General features: G+C 48.3%; 1 protein-coding gene across 1 annotated transcript in view; it reads right to left on the reverse strand.

Annotated features, from left to right (window-relative positions):
* The window catches only part of ERP44 (endoplasmic reticulum protein 44), a 183,735-nt gene that overhangs the window by 85,863 nt on the left and 79,873 nt on the right, over positions 1-17,999 (reverse strand). The window contains exon 2 of the mRNA XM_075316113.1: positions 15,629-15,701. Coding sequence (XP_075172228.1) covers positions 15,629-15,701 — 73 coding nt within the window. The remainder of the gene's footprint in view (positions 1-15,628; positions 15,702-17,999) is intronic.

Consider the following 17,999-nt stretch of genomic DNA (forward strand, 5'->3'; position numbering starts at 1 on the left):
AAATATTAAAAGATAAAAACATTTTATTCCTATCTGCAGCTACTATTAGGCCATGTTAACACACGGCATCTTTTCTTAACCACAAAGATGCAGCGTTTTCGGCCCCAAAAATGAAACCCGCAGCAAAAACGCATCAAGAAACACGTGTTTTTACCACATTTTGCCCAATGCGTTTAAGTCAAATCTATTACCTAGAAAGGCTCAAAAACAATGGCAAAAACTCAGAAAGAACTGACATGCTACATCTTCAAAAACGCAGCCAAGATGCAGCCCAAAAAAATGCAGTGTAGACCGTAAAATAGAAATCTCAGACTTTGCTGGGAGAAGGAAATGCATGCATTAGGTGCATCTTTGTGACCTCAAAAATGCACCAAAAGATGCAGTGTATGAACATAGCCTTAGGCCCCATGCGCACGCTGCAGTTTTTGGTGACTTTTAGTCACGACAAACTGCATGTCTTACCTTCCCCAGCAAAGTCTTTGATATTTCAGATTTGGTGGTTAAAGTAAAAAAAAAAAAAAAAAAAGCACGAAAAAAACAGTTTTTTGGCCACAAGGTGCTTTTTTGCGGTTACCACAAAAATGCAGGGTGCAGACAACCTTATATGAGCTGGACGCAGAAATCTGAAAAATTTGGTGAAAGTTCCTCTGAAAGCCATAAAAAGGTCAATGCCTCCATCAACACAAGTGTCAGAATCCCATTTTCCAGGCCTCCTGACACAAACCATGACACAGCCACCAGCAGTGACCTAAAATACAATATTAGCGAAGCCTTAGGATGTGCGCACGCTGCATCTTTTTTTGACCACAAAGATGCAGCGTTTTTTATCTTTGTGGTGACTACAAAGAGCAGTGTTTTTGGCCTAAAAAATAAAATGCAGGAGTCCTCCACCTGTCAGGCCTCTACTGAAGTGAGCAGCGGGATTAGCGCTGAAGTCACTCAGGTGATGTGCGGTGACACCCCAAATCACATGAGTGACGTCACCGCTGCTCTCGCGGCTCACTTCAGCCGAGGCCTGATATGCGGTCACAAGTGGAGGACTCCAGCTGTCACCGCACATCACCTGACTGAAGTCACCACTGATATCGCGTCGTTCACTTCAGTCGAGGCAGGATTTGCGGTAACAGGTGGAGGACTCCAGTCAGGCGATGTGCGGTGATAGCTGGAGTCCTCCACCTGTTACCGCAAATCCGTCCGCGACTGAAGTGAGCGAGAGATCAGCGGTGAGTTCAGTCAGGTGATGTGCGGTGACAGCTGAAGTTACCGCGCGGCTCAATTCACTTGCGGCCTGACCCTCACAGCGAGCAGTCATTTTCTATGACCGCTCGCTGTGGTTGTCAGATGTTGCAGAGCTGGATGCATCGTGGGACCTCGTGTGGATTACGTCGGACCTGGAGGGGTGTTTTAGGGGTTAATAAAGTGGTGAAAGAGGGGGCTTTTTGTGTATTTTATTTCAAATAAAGGATTTTCCAGGTCATCCCTCATGACAGCACCACAGGAGGGTTGTCCCTATCCTCTGTAGGGAAAGGAAACACACAAGAGGTTAAAAGGCCCCTCCCTCTCCTCTCCAGTGTTTTTTCCTGTCCCTACAGGACAGGGAGCATGCAAGACGAACGTCAGCATGGATTAACTCACGGGGTCCCAGGGTATGTGGTCTCACAGGCTTTCTCCCCCCCCCCCAGTCAAGCAGGCCCCCGAGCGGCTGAAACCCCTGTCGGGTCCGTCAGCCGGCTGGTGCTAGCAGGAGCTCCCAATACGGGGGCCTCATGCGCAGTCTGTCAGTTCACCCCGGAGCGAGGAAGACTGCGGCGACTGGATCCGGTAAGGGAGAAAAAGAGGGGTTGGGGTGGGAGGAACTGTGAAACTTGGCTTGGTGTATTGCTTGCATGGATTCTTCAGTGGCAGATCCCCCTTCAGAGTCGCAGCAGGTCCGCACAGGGTTCTTCAGACAGGTACCCTTAAAATACTGATGAGTATATACTAAATAGCCTATGTATTCTTAGGGTAAGTATTCCCTGGCAGTGACTAATGTTCCTAATGTCCCGCAGTGTTTACAGTTGTCCAGTCTGCCAGAGGGTGCAGGTTTTTTTTTCTGCACTTGACAGAATGCAGCGTGCGCATATACCCTAAAATAAGGATGGCAAGAAGTCCTCGGACAAATCAAAACGTTGTCCAGCGTGTGATGTTAAATTGACTGACAATTATACAAAATGCATGTGCCCTTCATGTATCCAGTCATTCAGGAGGAACAGTCCTTTTTGCTTTCTAATAGGAGGATCATGACCAGAGAGTTAGTCAGCGTATCTTTGGCTTCATTGACACCACTGCAGGCAGGTTCCCATGGGAGATGCAAGCGTCCCAGGTGGGATATTGAACCATTTTCTGAAGATATGTCGTCAAAAACAGGCAACTCAGGAGGAGGTTCAGGACGATTCCTCACTGCCGAGGAGTGGGGGAAACAAAGTTATTTGTTTAATGCGGATACACTCTTACGCATGGTGCAACATACTATGCAGGTCGAGGAGCCAGAGACACCGGGTTCGATACAGGACCAGATGTTCACTGATCTCCATTCCAGATGTTCACAGGTCTATCCAGTAAATTTACATATTAAGGATATGATCTTAGAAGAGTGGAAGAATGCAGAGCGGCCATTATTCGTTCCCCAGGAATTCAGACATCGCCTTCTGTTTAACACAGGATGTTCAGGTGTGGGATACGGTACCGAAGATTGACGTGCCAATCGTTAAAGTCCTGAAGAAGACGTCCATCCCCTTTTGAGGACGACTCTGGTTTGAAAGACAAGGCATGGGAGGCATCGGCATTCAAGAGTGTGTGCGGTTTGATACAAAGAACAATGTTCTGTCTAACTCCGCTAGACGAGCTATATGGCTTCGGTCTTGGTCGGGTGACTTAGCCTCCTAGGGCAAATTGTGCTCTATACCTTTCTCATGTCTAAAGGCCCAGTCACACACACAGATAAATCTTTGGCAGACCTGTGGTTGCAGTGAAATCATGGACATATTGTTCCATTTGTACACAGCCACAAACCTGGCACTGATTGTTCCCAATTTCACTGCAACCACAGATCTGCCGCAGATTTATCTGTGTGTAAAGTGGCCTTAAGAGTTTTGGCCCGGTGCTAGATTAAATTCTAGATAGGGCATTAGATAAGAGGAAAAGTTTCCTTGAGGAAGAGAGAAGATCCAAGGTTTTTCGTAGGTCCTTCGAGCCCGTAGGCACGGCCACCATTCTAGAAAAGGGTCTCAGTTCTGGCAGTCTAAGGGTCCTAAATATAAAAGATCCCAGCCCTCCTCCTCCAAATATCGCCATTAAAAAATCATGACTATATTCAGGTTGGCTATCCCGGTTCATCAGTGTTTCTCAGAATCCTTGGCTATTACAGACCATTTCCGACGGGTACAGGATAGAGTTCTCAGAATTTCCCCCGTGTCAATTTGTGCTGACTCAGGGTATTCCTTCTTCCTCAGTAGTCTATGGTCAGACGTAAACAAACTACTTCTAATGGGAGTAGTACTCCCATACCCCCTGATCAGATTTTCAGTGTTACTATTCCACTCTCTTTTCCACCAGAAAGCCATTGGGCGACTTCCGCACTATTATAAACCTCATACCCCTCAACCGTTGGGTCACATACAGGCGGTTCAAGATGGAGTCTATTTGTTCTACCATTCCTCGGAACAGGGAGGGGGCGGTCATGTGCACAATAGATTGCTAGATGCTTATTATCAGCTCCCCATTCATCTGTTCAGTCAGACATACCTAATGTTCGCCCTCAGGCGAGGCTCAGAGATTGTCCACCTCCGATTTCAGTGCCTACCATTTGGCCTGGCATCTGCTCCTCAGATTTTTACCAAGATTATGGTGGATATGGTTGCATTCTTTCGTCTACAGGACGTGAATATAATTCCTTATCTGATTATTTCCTAATGGTCACCGAATCTCCAGCCCAGATAGTCAGTTACCAGGGTCACCTTGGACCGGCTCGGTTGGATCATGAACCCTCAAATCTTCCCTTCAGGAGACGACCTGTCAGAAGTTCCTGGGTGTCAATCTGGATTCAGTACGTCAGATGTCCTTCCTGCCTCAAGAGAGTGTGCTCTCTATCAGCTCCGAGATTCTAAAATTCTCCCAACGCCAATAGGTTACGATCTGCTATGCTATGAGAATTCTTGGTCTCATGACAACCTGCATAACTTGTGTGGACTGGAATCAGTCCCACTCACGACCATTGCAGAGGATTATCCTGGAAGTGACGGACAGTCGACAGATCTGGAGCGGTGGTTTCCGCTTTCCAACAGTGCACAACGATCCCTGGAATGGTGGTGCGACCTGTCAAAGTTCAGTAGAGGGCTTTCACTGGCGACTGGAACCAAGTATTCACAGATGCGAGTCTCATGGGATGGGGTGCACGAGTAGACCAGACCTAGTTTCAAGGTTCCTGGCCTTCTTCTGTATGTACAAAGATTTCAAATTACCGAGAACTAAGAGCGGTTCTGGAGACAGTTCGATCGTCCAGGAAGATGCTGACAGGCGAACATATCAAAATTCTCAGACAACATATCCACTGTGTCATTTCTCTGTCACCAACAAGGAACCAGCCATCTTCCCCTACAAAAGTTGACGGACGACTTTTTCTTCTGTTGGAGAAGACGGTGCAGTCTATTTCAGCAGTTTACTTCAGGGGTGTTGACAACCGAGAGGCAGATTATCTCAGACGACGACAGATGAGATCGACAGAGTGGGGTCTCAATGAGGAGGTGTTCCGAAGTCTCATTCACAGATGGGGTTCAGCCATCAGATCCTTTGCTTCCAGACAAAAGGCGAAGGTTCTATTCCCTCAATCTGACCGACAATCCAGTTACGGTGGACGCCCTGTCTCGGCGATGGGACAAGGTTCTTAGTTACGTCTTTCCCCATTTCCGTTGATACCGCGAGTACAGGACAGGGCTACAGTAATCACTGTCCTTCCCAATTGGCCGAATAGAAGCTGGTTTACACTTCTGCGAGTTTTGGCACTGGAACCACCGATTATGCTAACACTTCAGGATGATTTGCTGTCTCAAGGTCCCTTATGGCACCACAACCTACACCAGCTCCACCTCTCTGCCTGGATCCTGAGCAGGAGATCTTAAGGTCTAGAGGTCTCTCACACCAGATGGCTTCCACAATGATCTCCAGCAGAACGCCAGTCATGAAGACAATTTATCAGAAAATATGGAAGACCTATTGTTCCTTTGTGGGAGATGCGGCCACAGTCGTTCTGGATATAGCGAAAATTCTCAATTTTCTCCAGTCGACCTTTAATAAGGGCCTCAAACCAAGTACTTTGAGGGTACAGATTGCTGCTCTCAGTGTGTTCCTGGATTACCAGTTGGCTCTTCATCCATGGATTGCAAGATTTCTGAAAGGTACCCAACGATTATGACCCACCTCCATTGGACCTCAACTTGGTCCTTCGATTCCTCTGCGGACCTCCTTATTGCATTGCCTGTGGTCTTTCTCTTAAGGAACCTTCATTCAAGACATTGTTCTTAGTTGCAATAACAACTGCGAAGAGAGTTGGAGAGTTACAGGCTTTGTCTATTCAGGAACCATATCTACGTATCACAGATGATTGTGTCATTCTCAAACTCGATCCGACCTTCTCCCCGAAGGTGATATCTTCAGAGAATCTGAATCAGGAAGTGTTGCTTCCTTCCTTTTGTGCTCATCCAAAGAATCCAAAGGAACAGGAACTTCATTCCCTGGATGTCCGGAGAGCACTTCTGGCCTATTTGGAGGCAACTCGGGACTGGAGAGTAGACTCCTCGTTGTTTATTCTATTATTAGGAAAGAATAAGGACAAGAAGCCCTCAAAATCTACCCTAACCAGATGGCTTAAGTCTTTGATAGGGTTAGCCTATTCCTCAGAGGGGTTAGAAGTTCCGGGATTCTTCGGGCCCAGTCCACTAGAGCTCTTTTCTCTTCAGGGGCAGCTAGAGTTTGGAGCTTCTTAGAGCAGAGATTGTGCGGCAGCCCTATACCTTCTGCCGGCATAAGCTGGATGTCCTTTCAGCCCAGAGAATGTCTTTTGGACGTAAAGTCCTACAGGCAGTGGTCCCTCCCTAAGGCATCTTATTTCGTATTCTCCTGTGGTGCTGTCATGAGGAACGACGAGGAAAGCAAGCATTAGACCTACCGGTAATGATATTTCCAGGAGTCCATCATGACAGCACCCTTAGTTTCCCTCCCTGTATCCATATGTGACATTAACATGTGTGTTCAGTATTTAATAAACTAAATTGCATCCATCCTGGTGTGATCCTTGTAAAACAGTGGTGGGGAACCTCCGGCCCACGGGCCGTATGCGGCCCGCGACGACTTTTTCTGCGGCCCCCGGGCCGATTCCCGGGAACTGTAGTGCTGGGGCGGCAGCCGCATCTTACTGGCTGCTGGCCCTTTAAAACCCCACACAGCGCGTTCAATGATGAACGCTGCATTTCCTATACCTGAAAGACTACGTCCCCACACTGGCACTGCCTACGTGAGGACGTACTTTGTAGGTGGGGTCGGCGTGAGGGGCGCTAAAATCAAAAGAAGGAGAGGATTGACTGCCAATCGTCCCCCAGGTCTGCAGCGCTCTGTGCCCAGCGGCGGCTCCCTGTGCCCGGTGGTTGCGGCGGCGGCTCCCTGTGCCCGGCGGCGGCTCCCTGTGCCCGGCGGCGGCTCCCTGTGCCCGGCGGCGGCTCCCTGTGCCCGGCGGCGGCTCCCTGTGCCCGGCGGCGGCTCCCTGTGCCCGGCGGTTGCGGCGGCGGCTTCCTGTTTCCAGCGGTTGCGGCGGCGGCTCCGGCTCCCTGTGCCCGGCGGCGGCTGCTTCTCTCTGTGCCCGGCGGCTCCCTGTGCCCAGCGGTTGCGGCGGCTCCGTGCCCGGCGGCTCCCTGTGCCCAGCGGCGGCGGCTGCTCCTCTCTGTGCCCGGCGGAAGAGCCCTCCGTGCCCGCAACCACCTCCAGCGCTCAGTGATGCCAGCCTCCCCCAGTTCTCTAACTACCTCCAAGCTCATCCGAGTCTGCCTGTGCCCCCAGAGCTCTGTACCTCCAGTGCTCTGTGCCCCTCTCTCCCCAGTGATCTGTGCCTCCCCCCAGTCTCCCCAGTGATCTGTGCCTCCCCCCAGTCTCCCCAGTGATCTGTGCCTCCCCCCAGTCTCCCCAGTGATCTGTGCCTCCCCCCAGTCTCCCCAGTGATCTGTGCCTCCCCCCAGTCTCCCCAGTGATCTGTGCCTCCCCCCAGTCTCCCCAGTGATCTGTGCCTCCCCCAGTCTCCCCAGTGTTTTGTGCCTCCCCCCAGTCTCCCCAGTGATCTGTGCCTCCCCCCAGTCTCCCCAGTGATCTGTGCCTCCGCCCAGTGTTCTGTGCCCCCCCAGTGTTCCCAGTGATCTGTGCCCCCCAATGTGTTCTGTGCCTCCCCCCAGTCTCCCCAGTGCCCTGTGCCCCCCAGTCTCCCCAGTGATCTGTGCCCCCACCAGTGTTCTGTGCCCCCCCCAGTCTCCCTAGTGATCTATGCACCCCTAGTGATCTGTGCCCCGGTCTCCCCAGTGATCTCTGTGCCCTGAGCCTCTCCCAGTTCTGTCTGTGCCTTCAGCCTCTCCCATTCTTCTCTGTGCCATCTGTGTCCCCAGCGTCCCCCTGATTTGTCTGTGCCTCCATCCTCTCCCATCATTCTCTGTTCCCCCAGGGCTCTCTGTGTCCCTCCGGCATCCCCCAGGGCTGTTTGCCCCCGGCTATTTATATAACCCCAGCAATGTTTGTGCCCCCCAGCTATGTCTGTGTAACCCAGTGATGTGTATATTCCCCCAGTGAAGTCTGTGCCGCCCAGTGATGTATGTACCCCCAGTGACGTCTATGCCCTGCTGCTTCCCTAGTGATGTATATTCCTCCCAGCCCTCCCCAGCAATGTTTATGCCCCCCCATCTATGTTTGAGCGCCCCGTCAATGATGTATGTATCCCCCAGTGATGTATGTACCCCCCAATGATGTCTATGCCCCCAGCCTCCCCAGTGATCTATATTCCTCCCAACCCTCCCCTGTGATGTATATACAGCAGTCCCAGCCAACTCAAACCTGGAAAAGCAGTTGTGAAAAGCAAAAAGATCAATATCGCCTAATATTACAGCTGCACCAAAGAGTAGAAACTCCAGCCGCCACAGTGAGTTAATTGTTTGACCAAATATATTAGGGTAATTTTCAAGTTGATAATTTTGTGCGGCCCCCGAAGGTTGGTAAAAATTTCCAAATGGCCCCCGGCAGAAAAAAGGTTCCCCACCCCTGTTGTAAAAGCACTGGAGAGGAGCGGGAGGGAGGGGCCTTTAAACCTCTTGTGTGTTTCCTGTCCTTACAGAGGGTAGGGGCAACCTTCCGGTGGTGCTGTCATGATGGACTCCTGGAAATACCATTACTCGTAGGTTTAATGCGTGCTTTTTGGGCGATTGTGTTTATTTACTTTCACTTACAGCTTAGTGCATGGGGGGGGTTCTCAGACACCTGCCATCACTAATTAGGATTTAGTGGCAGCTATGGGCTGCAATTAACTCATTACCCCGATTGCTACCGCACCAGGGTAATCGGGATGAGCCGGGCAGAGTCCCGGGACTGTCGCATTTAATGGATGCAGCATTTCCGGGCGGCTGCTAGCTGATATTTTTAGGCTAGGGGGCTCCCCATCCTGAGAATACCTGCCCTCAGCCGTGTGGCTTTACCATGGCTGGTATCAAAATTGGGGAGGGGACCGCACGTCTTTTTTTTTTTTTTTTTTTTTTAATAATTATTTTACTGCACAATATAGACCCGCCCACCAGTGGCTGTGATTGGTTGCAGTGAGACAGCTGTCAGTCAGCATGGGGGTGGGTCTGCCTCGAACCAGCCACCTGTGACCAGGGAAGGAGTGAATATGTTATGAGACTAATGAGCGGTCGGCTCTGGAAGATGAAAAAGCTGCCGCGGCAGCAGTGTGACAGCCGCCCGGTGATCGGTGAGTAAAGCACTTGCTTCTACCCCTTTGTGCCAGATTCTGGTCCCCTTAGACTTTATATGGGGAGCAGTATCTGGCCAAATACCAGCGATCAATCCCCGCCGACCTGGAGTCTAATCAGAAAAACACTCCAAAACGCATGTAAAATAACAACTTGCGTTTTTGATTGCAGTTTTCCACCGTCATTGAATTAAAATGGGTGAAAAACGCAGTGAAAACGAATTGACATGCTGCATCTTTGTGGTCACCACAAAGACGCAGCCAAAAAAAAAACGTGCGGACGGCAAAATTGAAATCTTAGACTTTGCTGGGGAAGGAAATTCATAAATGGTAGAAATTTCAGCTCACCCATATGCAGTCTTCAAGGCGAAGGTGGATGCCCGCAGTCCCCGGACAAGCCGGTCCGTAATTCAGAATAGATGTAGAAAAGAAGCGTATGGGACTCAGCACCAATGCGGTAATAATAACACTTGGAACTTTATTCGGAATTTTTTAAAAGAAAGGTACACAGGTCATCAAAAAAAAAAAAAAAAAAAAATCGCCATGCGATTTGCCAAGCGGCTTTACGCGTTTCAGACAAACAAGGGCAAATTAAAACCAGTCCTTAGTCATAAGCCCTATGACTAAGGACTGGTTTTAATTTCCCCTTGTTTGTCCGAAACGCGTAAAGCCGCTCGGCAAATCGCATGGCGATTTTTGGGATGACCTGTGTACCTTTCTTTTAAAAAATTCCGAATAAAGTTCCAAGTTTTATTATTACCGCATTGGTGCTGAGTCCCATACGCTTCTTTTCTACATCTATTCAGGAAGGAAATTCATGCAGTTTTGAGACCAAAAACGCACCCAAAAAACATGCAAAAACGCAGCGTGCGCACATAGCCTTACAGGTTGACATCATGGACAGCTAACCTTCACTCCCTCCCAGGACATCCACCTTCTACAAGATGCATTTTCTGACCTGTAAGCACTACTATAACTAATCAAGTACAGTGGAACCTTGGATTACGAGCACAATTCGTTCTGAGACTGCGCTCTTAAACCAAGTCACTCATATCAAAGCGATTTTTCCCATAGGAAATAATTGAAGTGCAGACAATTTGTTCCACAGCCCAAAAATATTTACTGTATTCATACAAACTTATTTCAGTAATACTAAATAATGTACTGTATTCATATAAAACTATTACAGTACACTAATACAAAATACTGTACAGTAAAAAAAAACAGAAAATTAAATTAAATTGCACAGTAGCTTACAATAGAATTGTTGGTGTGCGAGAGGTACAATATGGAGAGAAAATAATGTATAAATATGACTCTTTATTCTAGTACAGTACACAAAAAAAAAAAAAATAACCCAAATCTATTCTCCCCAAAATAAGGGCAGAACTTAGCCAAATGTGGGGTAGGAATACTGCACGGGCAATTAGATTACAGTACAAGCAATATGCTGTACTGGTTAGTAGAAAGAAAGTACAATACTGTATCCACAAATGCAAATTGATAGACATGCTATATAGTATATATTTTACTGTACAATGGAATACTGTATACAGTACATATATATAGAAAGTTACCTCCAGTAGGTTTACGCAAAGCGTGTCAGAGCGCGGTGAAAGGACGGAATCGCAAGTGTGCACGGTGAGTATTTGCTCTTCTTGCAAAGCATTGCTCTTAAACCAAGTTACAATTTTTTAAAAAGCTTTCCTTGTCTTGCAAAACTCTCTCAAACAAAGTTACTCTTAATCCAAGGTTCCACTGTAATCTCCAAAAACTATGTCCATTTAGCTAATGTAAAGCAAAATGTTTGGTAGAAAATTGTCAGAATTTTACACACCAAAACAATTTAGGAGCACGCAGCTCTTTCAAATCCAATTCCAGCAAAATAGTAACAAGGCCAGTACAGTACTCCTTTACTGAGAAATCTGTGTTTGAATTGATATACAAATGAGGCTGAAAAGCCATTTGTAGATATGAAGCCTCCGTCACTTCACTCCAGCTCTATTTCCCACTCACTGCCAACTCCTCCTCCTACATGACCGATAGCTCCTTTGCCTGAAGTTACACAGAATATAGGCTGTCAGTCATGTAGGAGGAGCCTTATGTTCATATCAATTCAAATGGAGATCAATAATGGAGCAAGAAGAGTAGCCATGAAAAGATATAGCTGGCTTGTCTTAAAGAAAACACCATGCACACAGTTTGTGGGGTGAAATGACAGATTCCCTTTAAAGGGGACCTGTCAGGTGCAATATGCAGACAGTACCATGAGTAGTTCTGGGTGCATATTGCTAATCCCTGCCCAACTGTCCCTGTATACACTAGCATAGATAAGGAGTTATTAAAAAAAAGTATTTCTAGTCGCTGGCCTCATTAGCATATAATGAAGGATCTTTAGTCGCAAGGGTGTTAGTTCTCATGGCTAGTTGGCCCCTCTTAGCATGTAAGTACGCCCCTGTGGGAATGCTAACATGCTAAAGAATGTGCAGCATGAGGCCCTGTGCCCACGGGAGAAAATACTTGTGGATTTTGCTGTGGAAAACCTGCATATTTTCTAAATTTTCCAGATAAATCCGCAGGTTTGCGCAAGTATCTTAACCTATGTGATTTGGTGTGTGCGGTTTATATGCTGTGGATTTTGCACCTGCGGAAAATGCTGTGGAATTTCTGCTGCTGCAAAGAACAGCATGTCAATTATTCCTGCGTATTGTCCTGCGGATTTCCTGCCTTTCTACTATATAGATACAGGGGAGAAATACGCAGTACAAATGCACGAATTCCGCACATTTTCCGTAGGTTTTCCGCAGCAATTCCGCATGAAATCCAAGAGTGGATAGCTGCGGATTCCGGGGAGCTGCTGGATGACCCTGCGGAAATACCTGCAGAAAAATCTGCAGGTATTTTCTCCTGTGGGCACAGGGCCTTAGGCCAGTGTCACACTTGCGAGTGCCTCGCATGTATCTCGTGCGAGTCTCACATTGCATCACACGGCACAGACTCATACTCTCCTCACAGGAGCGGGTCGGTTGCATAGAGATATATGCAGCCGACCCGCCCCTGTGACGCCGTGCAGGGTGATACACGCAAGGCACTCGCAAGTGTGACACCGGCCTTAGAGGCATGCTTCACCTCTGCTTCCATCGCAACAGACGCTGTATTTCGGGTCAGTGTGCATGATCCCCGGACTTCCGGTCATGCACACTATGAAGCAGAGTCTACGCGTCCCTGTTTCAAACTGGTGTAGAGCGCATGACCAGAAGTGCCAAGGACTTCTGATCATGCGTACTGACCCTATGGCCAGCGTTCTGAGGAAGTGCAACGGACACGGGTAAGCACGTCACTGCCGATGAGGACACTGGGCAGTGAATGTAGAAAATTCAACAAACACACATTCATCTTGTTCAACTGTTTGACATCTATATTTATAGAAGATTAAGTGTGTGAAGTGTAAGGACACCGGATAGATCGCAAATAGGGTAACCCTAGCGAAAAGGAAGGAAACCACCGAAACGAACGTTCGTCGGTTGGGTGCCATTCCCCAGCTCTATAACGTGCAGAGCGTGCACTTGCACCTTGGTAAGCTTTTTTCTGTAATTAACAATTATAATTTGTTTGTTTCTAGCACGGTATTTGGTGGTATACACAAGAATTATGAAGTGAGCTAGCTGGGTTAGGATTTTTCTGCCATTTCCTAGTGTTTTGCACTAAATCTCTCAATTGGATCTGGATTAAATATATGTTCATTTTATATTACCAATAATATACAGTATATTACCCTTTGTGAGGGTCATGAGCACTGTGTGTACAATATTGTATGTGATCGAGGTTTCAGTAGTCGCCCTCAGTTTTGATTTCATCTGGGGTCTGTGCAGCCATTTTTGTATGTACAGTGGAACCTTGGTGTACGAGAACAATCCGTTCTGGGACTATGCTTGTAAACCAAGTTACTAGTCTAGCAAAGCAACATTTTTCATAGGAATTAGAAGCTCAGAGAATCCGTTCCACAACTTGTTCAATGTCCCATCCTGGTCCCCTATTGTGCCATTCCCCACACACACACGCACAAGCACACACATATTATGCTTACCTTACCTTCCGTTCCATCGCCGCCCTCCCGGTGCTTGTAGTTCGCCGGTACCGGATGTGTATGGAGTAACCATCGCGACCGATGCCAAAGCTTCCGCTGCCAGAGATGTGGCTGACTACGGAAGTTCCTCCATCGTCGCGATGGTTACCCGATACACATCCTGTAACAACGAACTACAAGAACCAGGAGGCCGGCGATGGAATGGAAGGTAAGGTGAGCATAATGTGTGTGTTTGTGCGTGTTTCTGCGGACTGCAAGAGCAGGTCAGAGCGTGGTGAAAGTATGGACCCGGAGGTGTGTGCGGTGAGCAGGGGTGGGATTCAGCCGATTCTCTCCGGTTCTGGAGAACCGGTTGTTAAAATAGCAGCCAGTTCCCCAAACCGGCAAGAAACAGCTCAGGCGATCCGGTTCCCTGTATTCATCTGTGTTAGTGTCTTTAAGACACTAGCACAAATTAATCCCCGTACCTCCGTGCCGCACTTCCAGGTTCAGTGGAGCATGTCAGCTCCCCGACCCGGCGTGCAGCGACGCGTTGACGCTGCTGGGAGGTCACGGCAGTGAGGGGAGGTAGCTCCTCCTCCTGCCATCTGTCAGCGTGCAGAGCGGTGCAGACGACGGAAGACAGAGGAGAGGTCACCGGTGCTTGCAGCAGGTAAGCGCTCAGTGAGCCAAAGATGCAGGGAGACGAGCCGCATAAAGATGGCAGCTATATGGGGAAAGGGGCTGCATAAGAGGGCAGCTATATGGGGAGACTAGCCGCATAAAGATGGCAGCTATATGGGGAGAGAGGCCGCAAAAGATGGCAGCTATATGGGGAGAGGAGGATGCATAAATGGGAGCTATATGGGGAAAGGAGGCTGTATAGATGGGAGCTATATGGGGAGAGGAGGCCACATAAGATGGAAGCTATATGGGAAAAGGAGCACATGGGATAAGATCTGCTGGGAAAAGAAGCCATGATGGGATGGGATTTGTAGGGGGAAAGAGGCCATAATGGGATGGGATCTGCAGGGGAAAGAGGCCATAATGGGATGGGATCTGCAGGGGAAAGAGACCACATGGGATGAGATCTGTATGGGGAAGGTCGCCTGTTCCAATTTTAGCAGGGCTCCTTTAGTAATAAATTTTTAAAAATTGTAGCAAAACCATTTAATACAATAAGAGTGACAGTGACTGGAACAACTGGTGCTGGACAGGAGAGTGAAGGTGGAGGAGGGGAAGAAGGGGAAAGATTTTACTTTAAATTACTTGGATTTTTTGGTTGAGGAAAGTACGTGAAAATGGGTGTGGCTAACAAAATGGGTGTGGTTACAGAATGGGCGGAGTTTACAGAGAACCTGTTAAAAATTTGAATCCCACCCCTGGCGGTGAGTATTTGCTCATACAGCAAAGCTTGCTCGTAAATTGAGTTACAAATTTACAGCAAGCTTTGCTCGTATAGCGAAATACTCGCACACCAAGTTACTCGTAAACAGAGGTTCCACTGTACTTCATTGCCTCTCACTTTTTTTTTTTTTACCATCAATAAAGAATCACGTTTCCATTAGGATGTCTGATTCCTTCTTTTTTGAGTGGGCAGTGAATAGCATGTTAGCACACCCCTGTGGGCGTGCTCAAACTAAGTGGGTAATATGAGCGCACAAACTAACACTCTTGCGACTAGTCCCTGCACTCCTTAGCATATCATTAAAGATATATAGAAATATATAAAGATCTTTAGAAAAAATATGCTACTATATACAGGGACGGTTAGGCAGGGATCAGCAATATGCACCCAGAACTGCTCGTGCTTCTGGGTGCGTATTGCACCTGAAAGGTTCCCTTTAAGCAGAGCTGCAGCTTTAAGATGGCTTCCAACCTAATCATGTACAACGGGTGGAAACAAACAAAATAGATTACTGGGGCACATTTGTATTTATTTTTTTCAATGTGCATGTAATATACCTTTCAGGGGTTTTTTTAGATTTGTCATCCTTTTAATGAGTATAAATAATCGAAGCAGTTCAAGTCACATTTCACACAACTGCATGTTTGAATGGACTGTATTTATGCAATGATGTCTACAGGTACCCAGGACAAATATATATGGTATATACGGTATAATGAATTTCTTAGTCTATAATTTAGGTCTCATTTGTAAAATACAAATGTAAAAACTGCCTTGGCTTCCATAGGTACTGAGATGTTTTAGGCTGTGATTCCATTTATTCTTCTGCGCATCGGTTCAGGGTCCATTTATCCAACTGTTATGTAATCTAAATGATCAGTGAACAACTGATGCGCCAGATTCTGGGAAGCATTTAATAGGAAACTAAGGGATCAGTTCTGACATTTTAAAGCAATTCTGTGGCAAATGAATAAAAATACCAAGAGGGCAAAATCTGATGGAAAAGAAAGCGGGCCGACGAGGTGGAGGGCGCAGGGGCCGACGAGGTGGAGGGCGCAGGGGCCGACGAGGTGGAGAGCACAACAAAAGTAAGAACAAGAATTTATTTCTTCCTAAGGTAACTTACCTAAGGTGTCATCTATATTGCCACTTTCTAAATTTATGATGTCACCTTTTGCTGGAGTGCAAGCCCATGCTGCCTGTAAGAGAACAGTAATACCATAAAAAAATGACATTTTCTTAAATTGTCACACAACATTTTCTTGCACTTTCAAGCTTTGTTTTAAAGTAATATAAGTATGATGTCTTCACATGCCAGAATGCTACACTCAACTAAAAGGCATGGCTGTGTCACTCATTTGGATACACAATCTCCATCTCAAACCCCATAATCTCAGAGTATTTCACAAAAATGTAACAGTAACACAATAATGGGTGCAGTGAAGAGATCTACACCCTGTTAGGTCACATAGAAGTAATGGGTCATCAGAATATGAGCCACTGTTTAACCCTTTCATGACAAAGCCACATTCTTCAAGTCTGACATGGTAACAACTCAACTGTTTCATTATATCTCATGGTTGTTTGTTTTTTTTCAAAAACAAATTGTACGTTGGTAAATATAGGCATATATGTTAGCATTTACTTATGAAACATCAAATGACAAAATTGTAAAAAAAAAAAAGCCTTTTCAAATAAAGCCCTTAAACACGATCATACCGCACAAGATAGCAAATTATTAACATTGACCAGCGTCCCGTTTTTGTGCTCCGTAAAAAAACAAAACAAAAAAAAAAAAAAAAGTGTTTTTCCCTCATATGAATCCGTGTGACAGCCGCATCCGTTCAGTCAGTTTTACATCCGTGTGCCTTCCTTTTTTTGTGGAACGCAAAAAAAAACAAACAAAAAACAAAATCAGAATGAGGATTACATACAGTCAAAAGCTAGAAAGATAGATCGCTGGATAGATAATAGATAGCATCTATATATATAATTGCCTTATTCTGTCTGTCATGCTTCAAAATTGTGTCCTTCCGGTGACATTGTGTCCTTACGGTGACACAAAGCTGATTGGCCGCTGGGCTCGCCATGGCCCCGCCCCCCCACACGGATTGGCCGCTCGCCCAGGCTGCGCCCCCACACGGATTGGCCAGCCGCTCGCCCAGGCTCCGCCCCCCCCACAGATTGGCCTCTCGCCCCGGCACCCTGCAGGCATTGGCAACTCGGCCACGCCACGCCCCGCCCCCCTCACGCAACGGACGCTAGCTCTGCCCCCCTCCCGCGCATTCCCCGAACTGACACGGTCACGGCTCCCAGGTGAGTAGTGTACAACCCCCCCCCCCCCAACGGGAGCCCACATCAGCGTACGCCGCTAACCCAGCCAACACTTACCCTCGCATTGCTGGCCTTGCCGCCGTATGCTGGTGTGGGCTCCCGTGCGAGTGGGGGACGTGATGCGCTGGTAACCATGCTAGCATAGTTACCAGCACATCAAGGTCCTGCAGCGGCGGAAGATCCACACGCACACACATAACAGCACACACACACACACACATCAGATCACACTCACTCTCACACACACACCTCACACACACACATCACATCGCATCCACACACTCACAGCATCCGGCGATATCGCTTGCTTCTCGGCCTCGATACTGTGCTGCTGTGACCTTCCAGGACCTGACGGAGGATCACATGGCCAGAAGCATGTGGTATCTCCGGATGTTGTGAGTATCAGCGCGTATGTGCGATTTCGTCAGTGTCTGTGTGTGTGAGTGTATGCGATCGGGTGTGTGTGTGTGAGTGTATGCGATCGGGTGTGTGTGTGTGAGTGTATGCGATCGGGTGTGTGTGTGTGAGTGTCGGCAGAGGAGCACGGCGTGCTGGAGGAGGCTGGAAGGAGAGAGAGGCTGAGGCTGGGGTAGGCTGGAAGGAGAGAGAGGCTGAGGCTGGGGTAGGCTGGGAGGAGAGAGAGGCTGAGGCTGGGGTAGGCTGGGAGGAGAGAGAGGCTGAGGCTGGGGTAGGCTGGGAGGAGAGAGAGGCTGAGGCTGGGGTAGGCTGGGAGGAGAGAGAGGCTGAGGCTGGGGTAGGCTGGGAGGAGAGAGAGGCTGAGGCTGGGGTAGGCTGGGAGGAGAGAGAGGCTGAGGCTGGGGTAGGCTGGGAGGAGAGAGAGGCTGAGGCTGGGGTAGGCTGGGAGGAGAGAGAGGCTGAGGCTGGGGTAGGCTGGGAGGAGAGAGAGGCTGAGGCTGGGGTAGGCTGGGAGGAGAGAGAGGCTGAGGCTGGGGTAGGCTGGGAGGAGAGAGAGGCTGAGGCTGGGGTAGGCTGGGAGGAGAGAGAGGCTGAGGCTGGGGTAGGCTGGGAGGAGAGAGAGGCTGAGGCTGGGGTAGGCTGGGAGGAGAGAGAGGCTGAGGCTGGGGTAGGCTGGGAGGAGAGAGAGGCTGAGGCTGGGGTAGGCTGGGAGGAGAGAGAGGCTGAGGCTGGGGTAGGCTGGGAGG

This window comes from Anomaloglossus baeobatrachus, chromosome 6 (assembly GCF_048569485.1).
Source record: "Anomaloglossus baeobatrachus isolate aAnoBae1 chromosome 6, aAnoBae1.hap1, whole genome shotgun sequence".
In the NCBI taxonomy this organism is placed as follows: Eukaryota; Metazoa; Chordata; class Amphibia; order Anura; family Aromobatidae; genus Anomaloglossus; species Anomaloglossus baeobatrachus.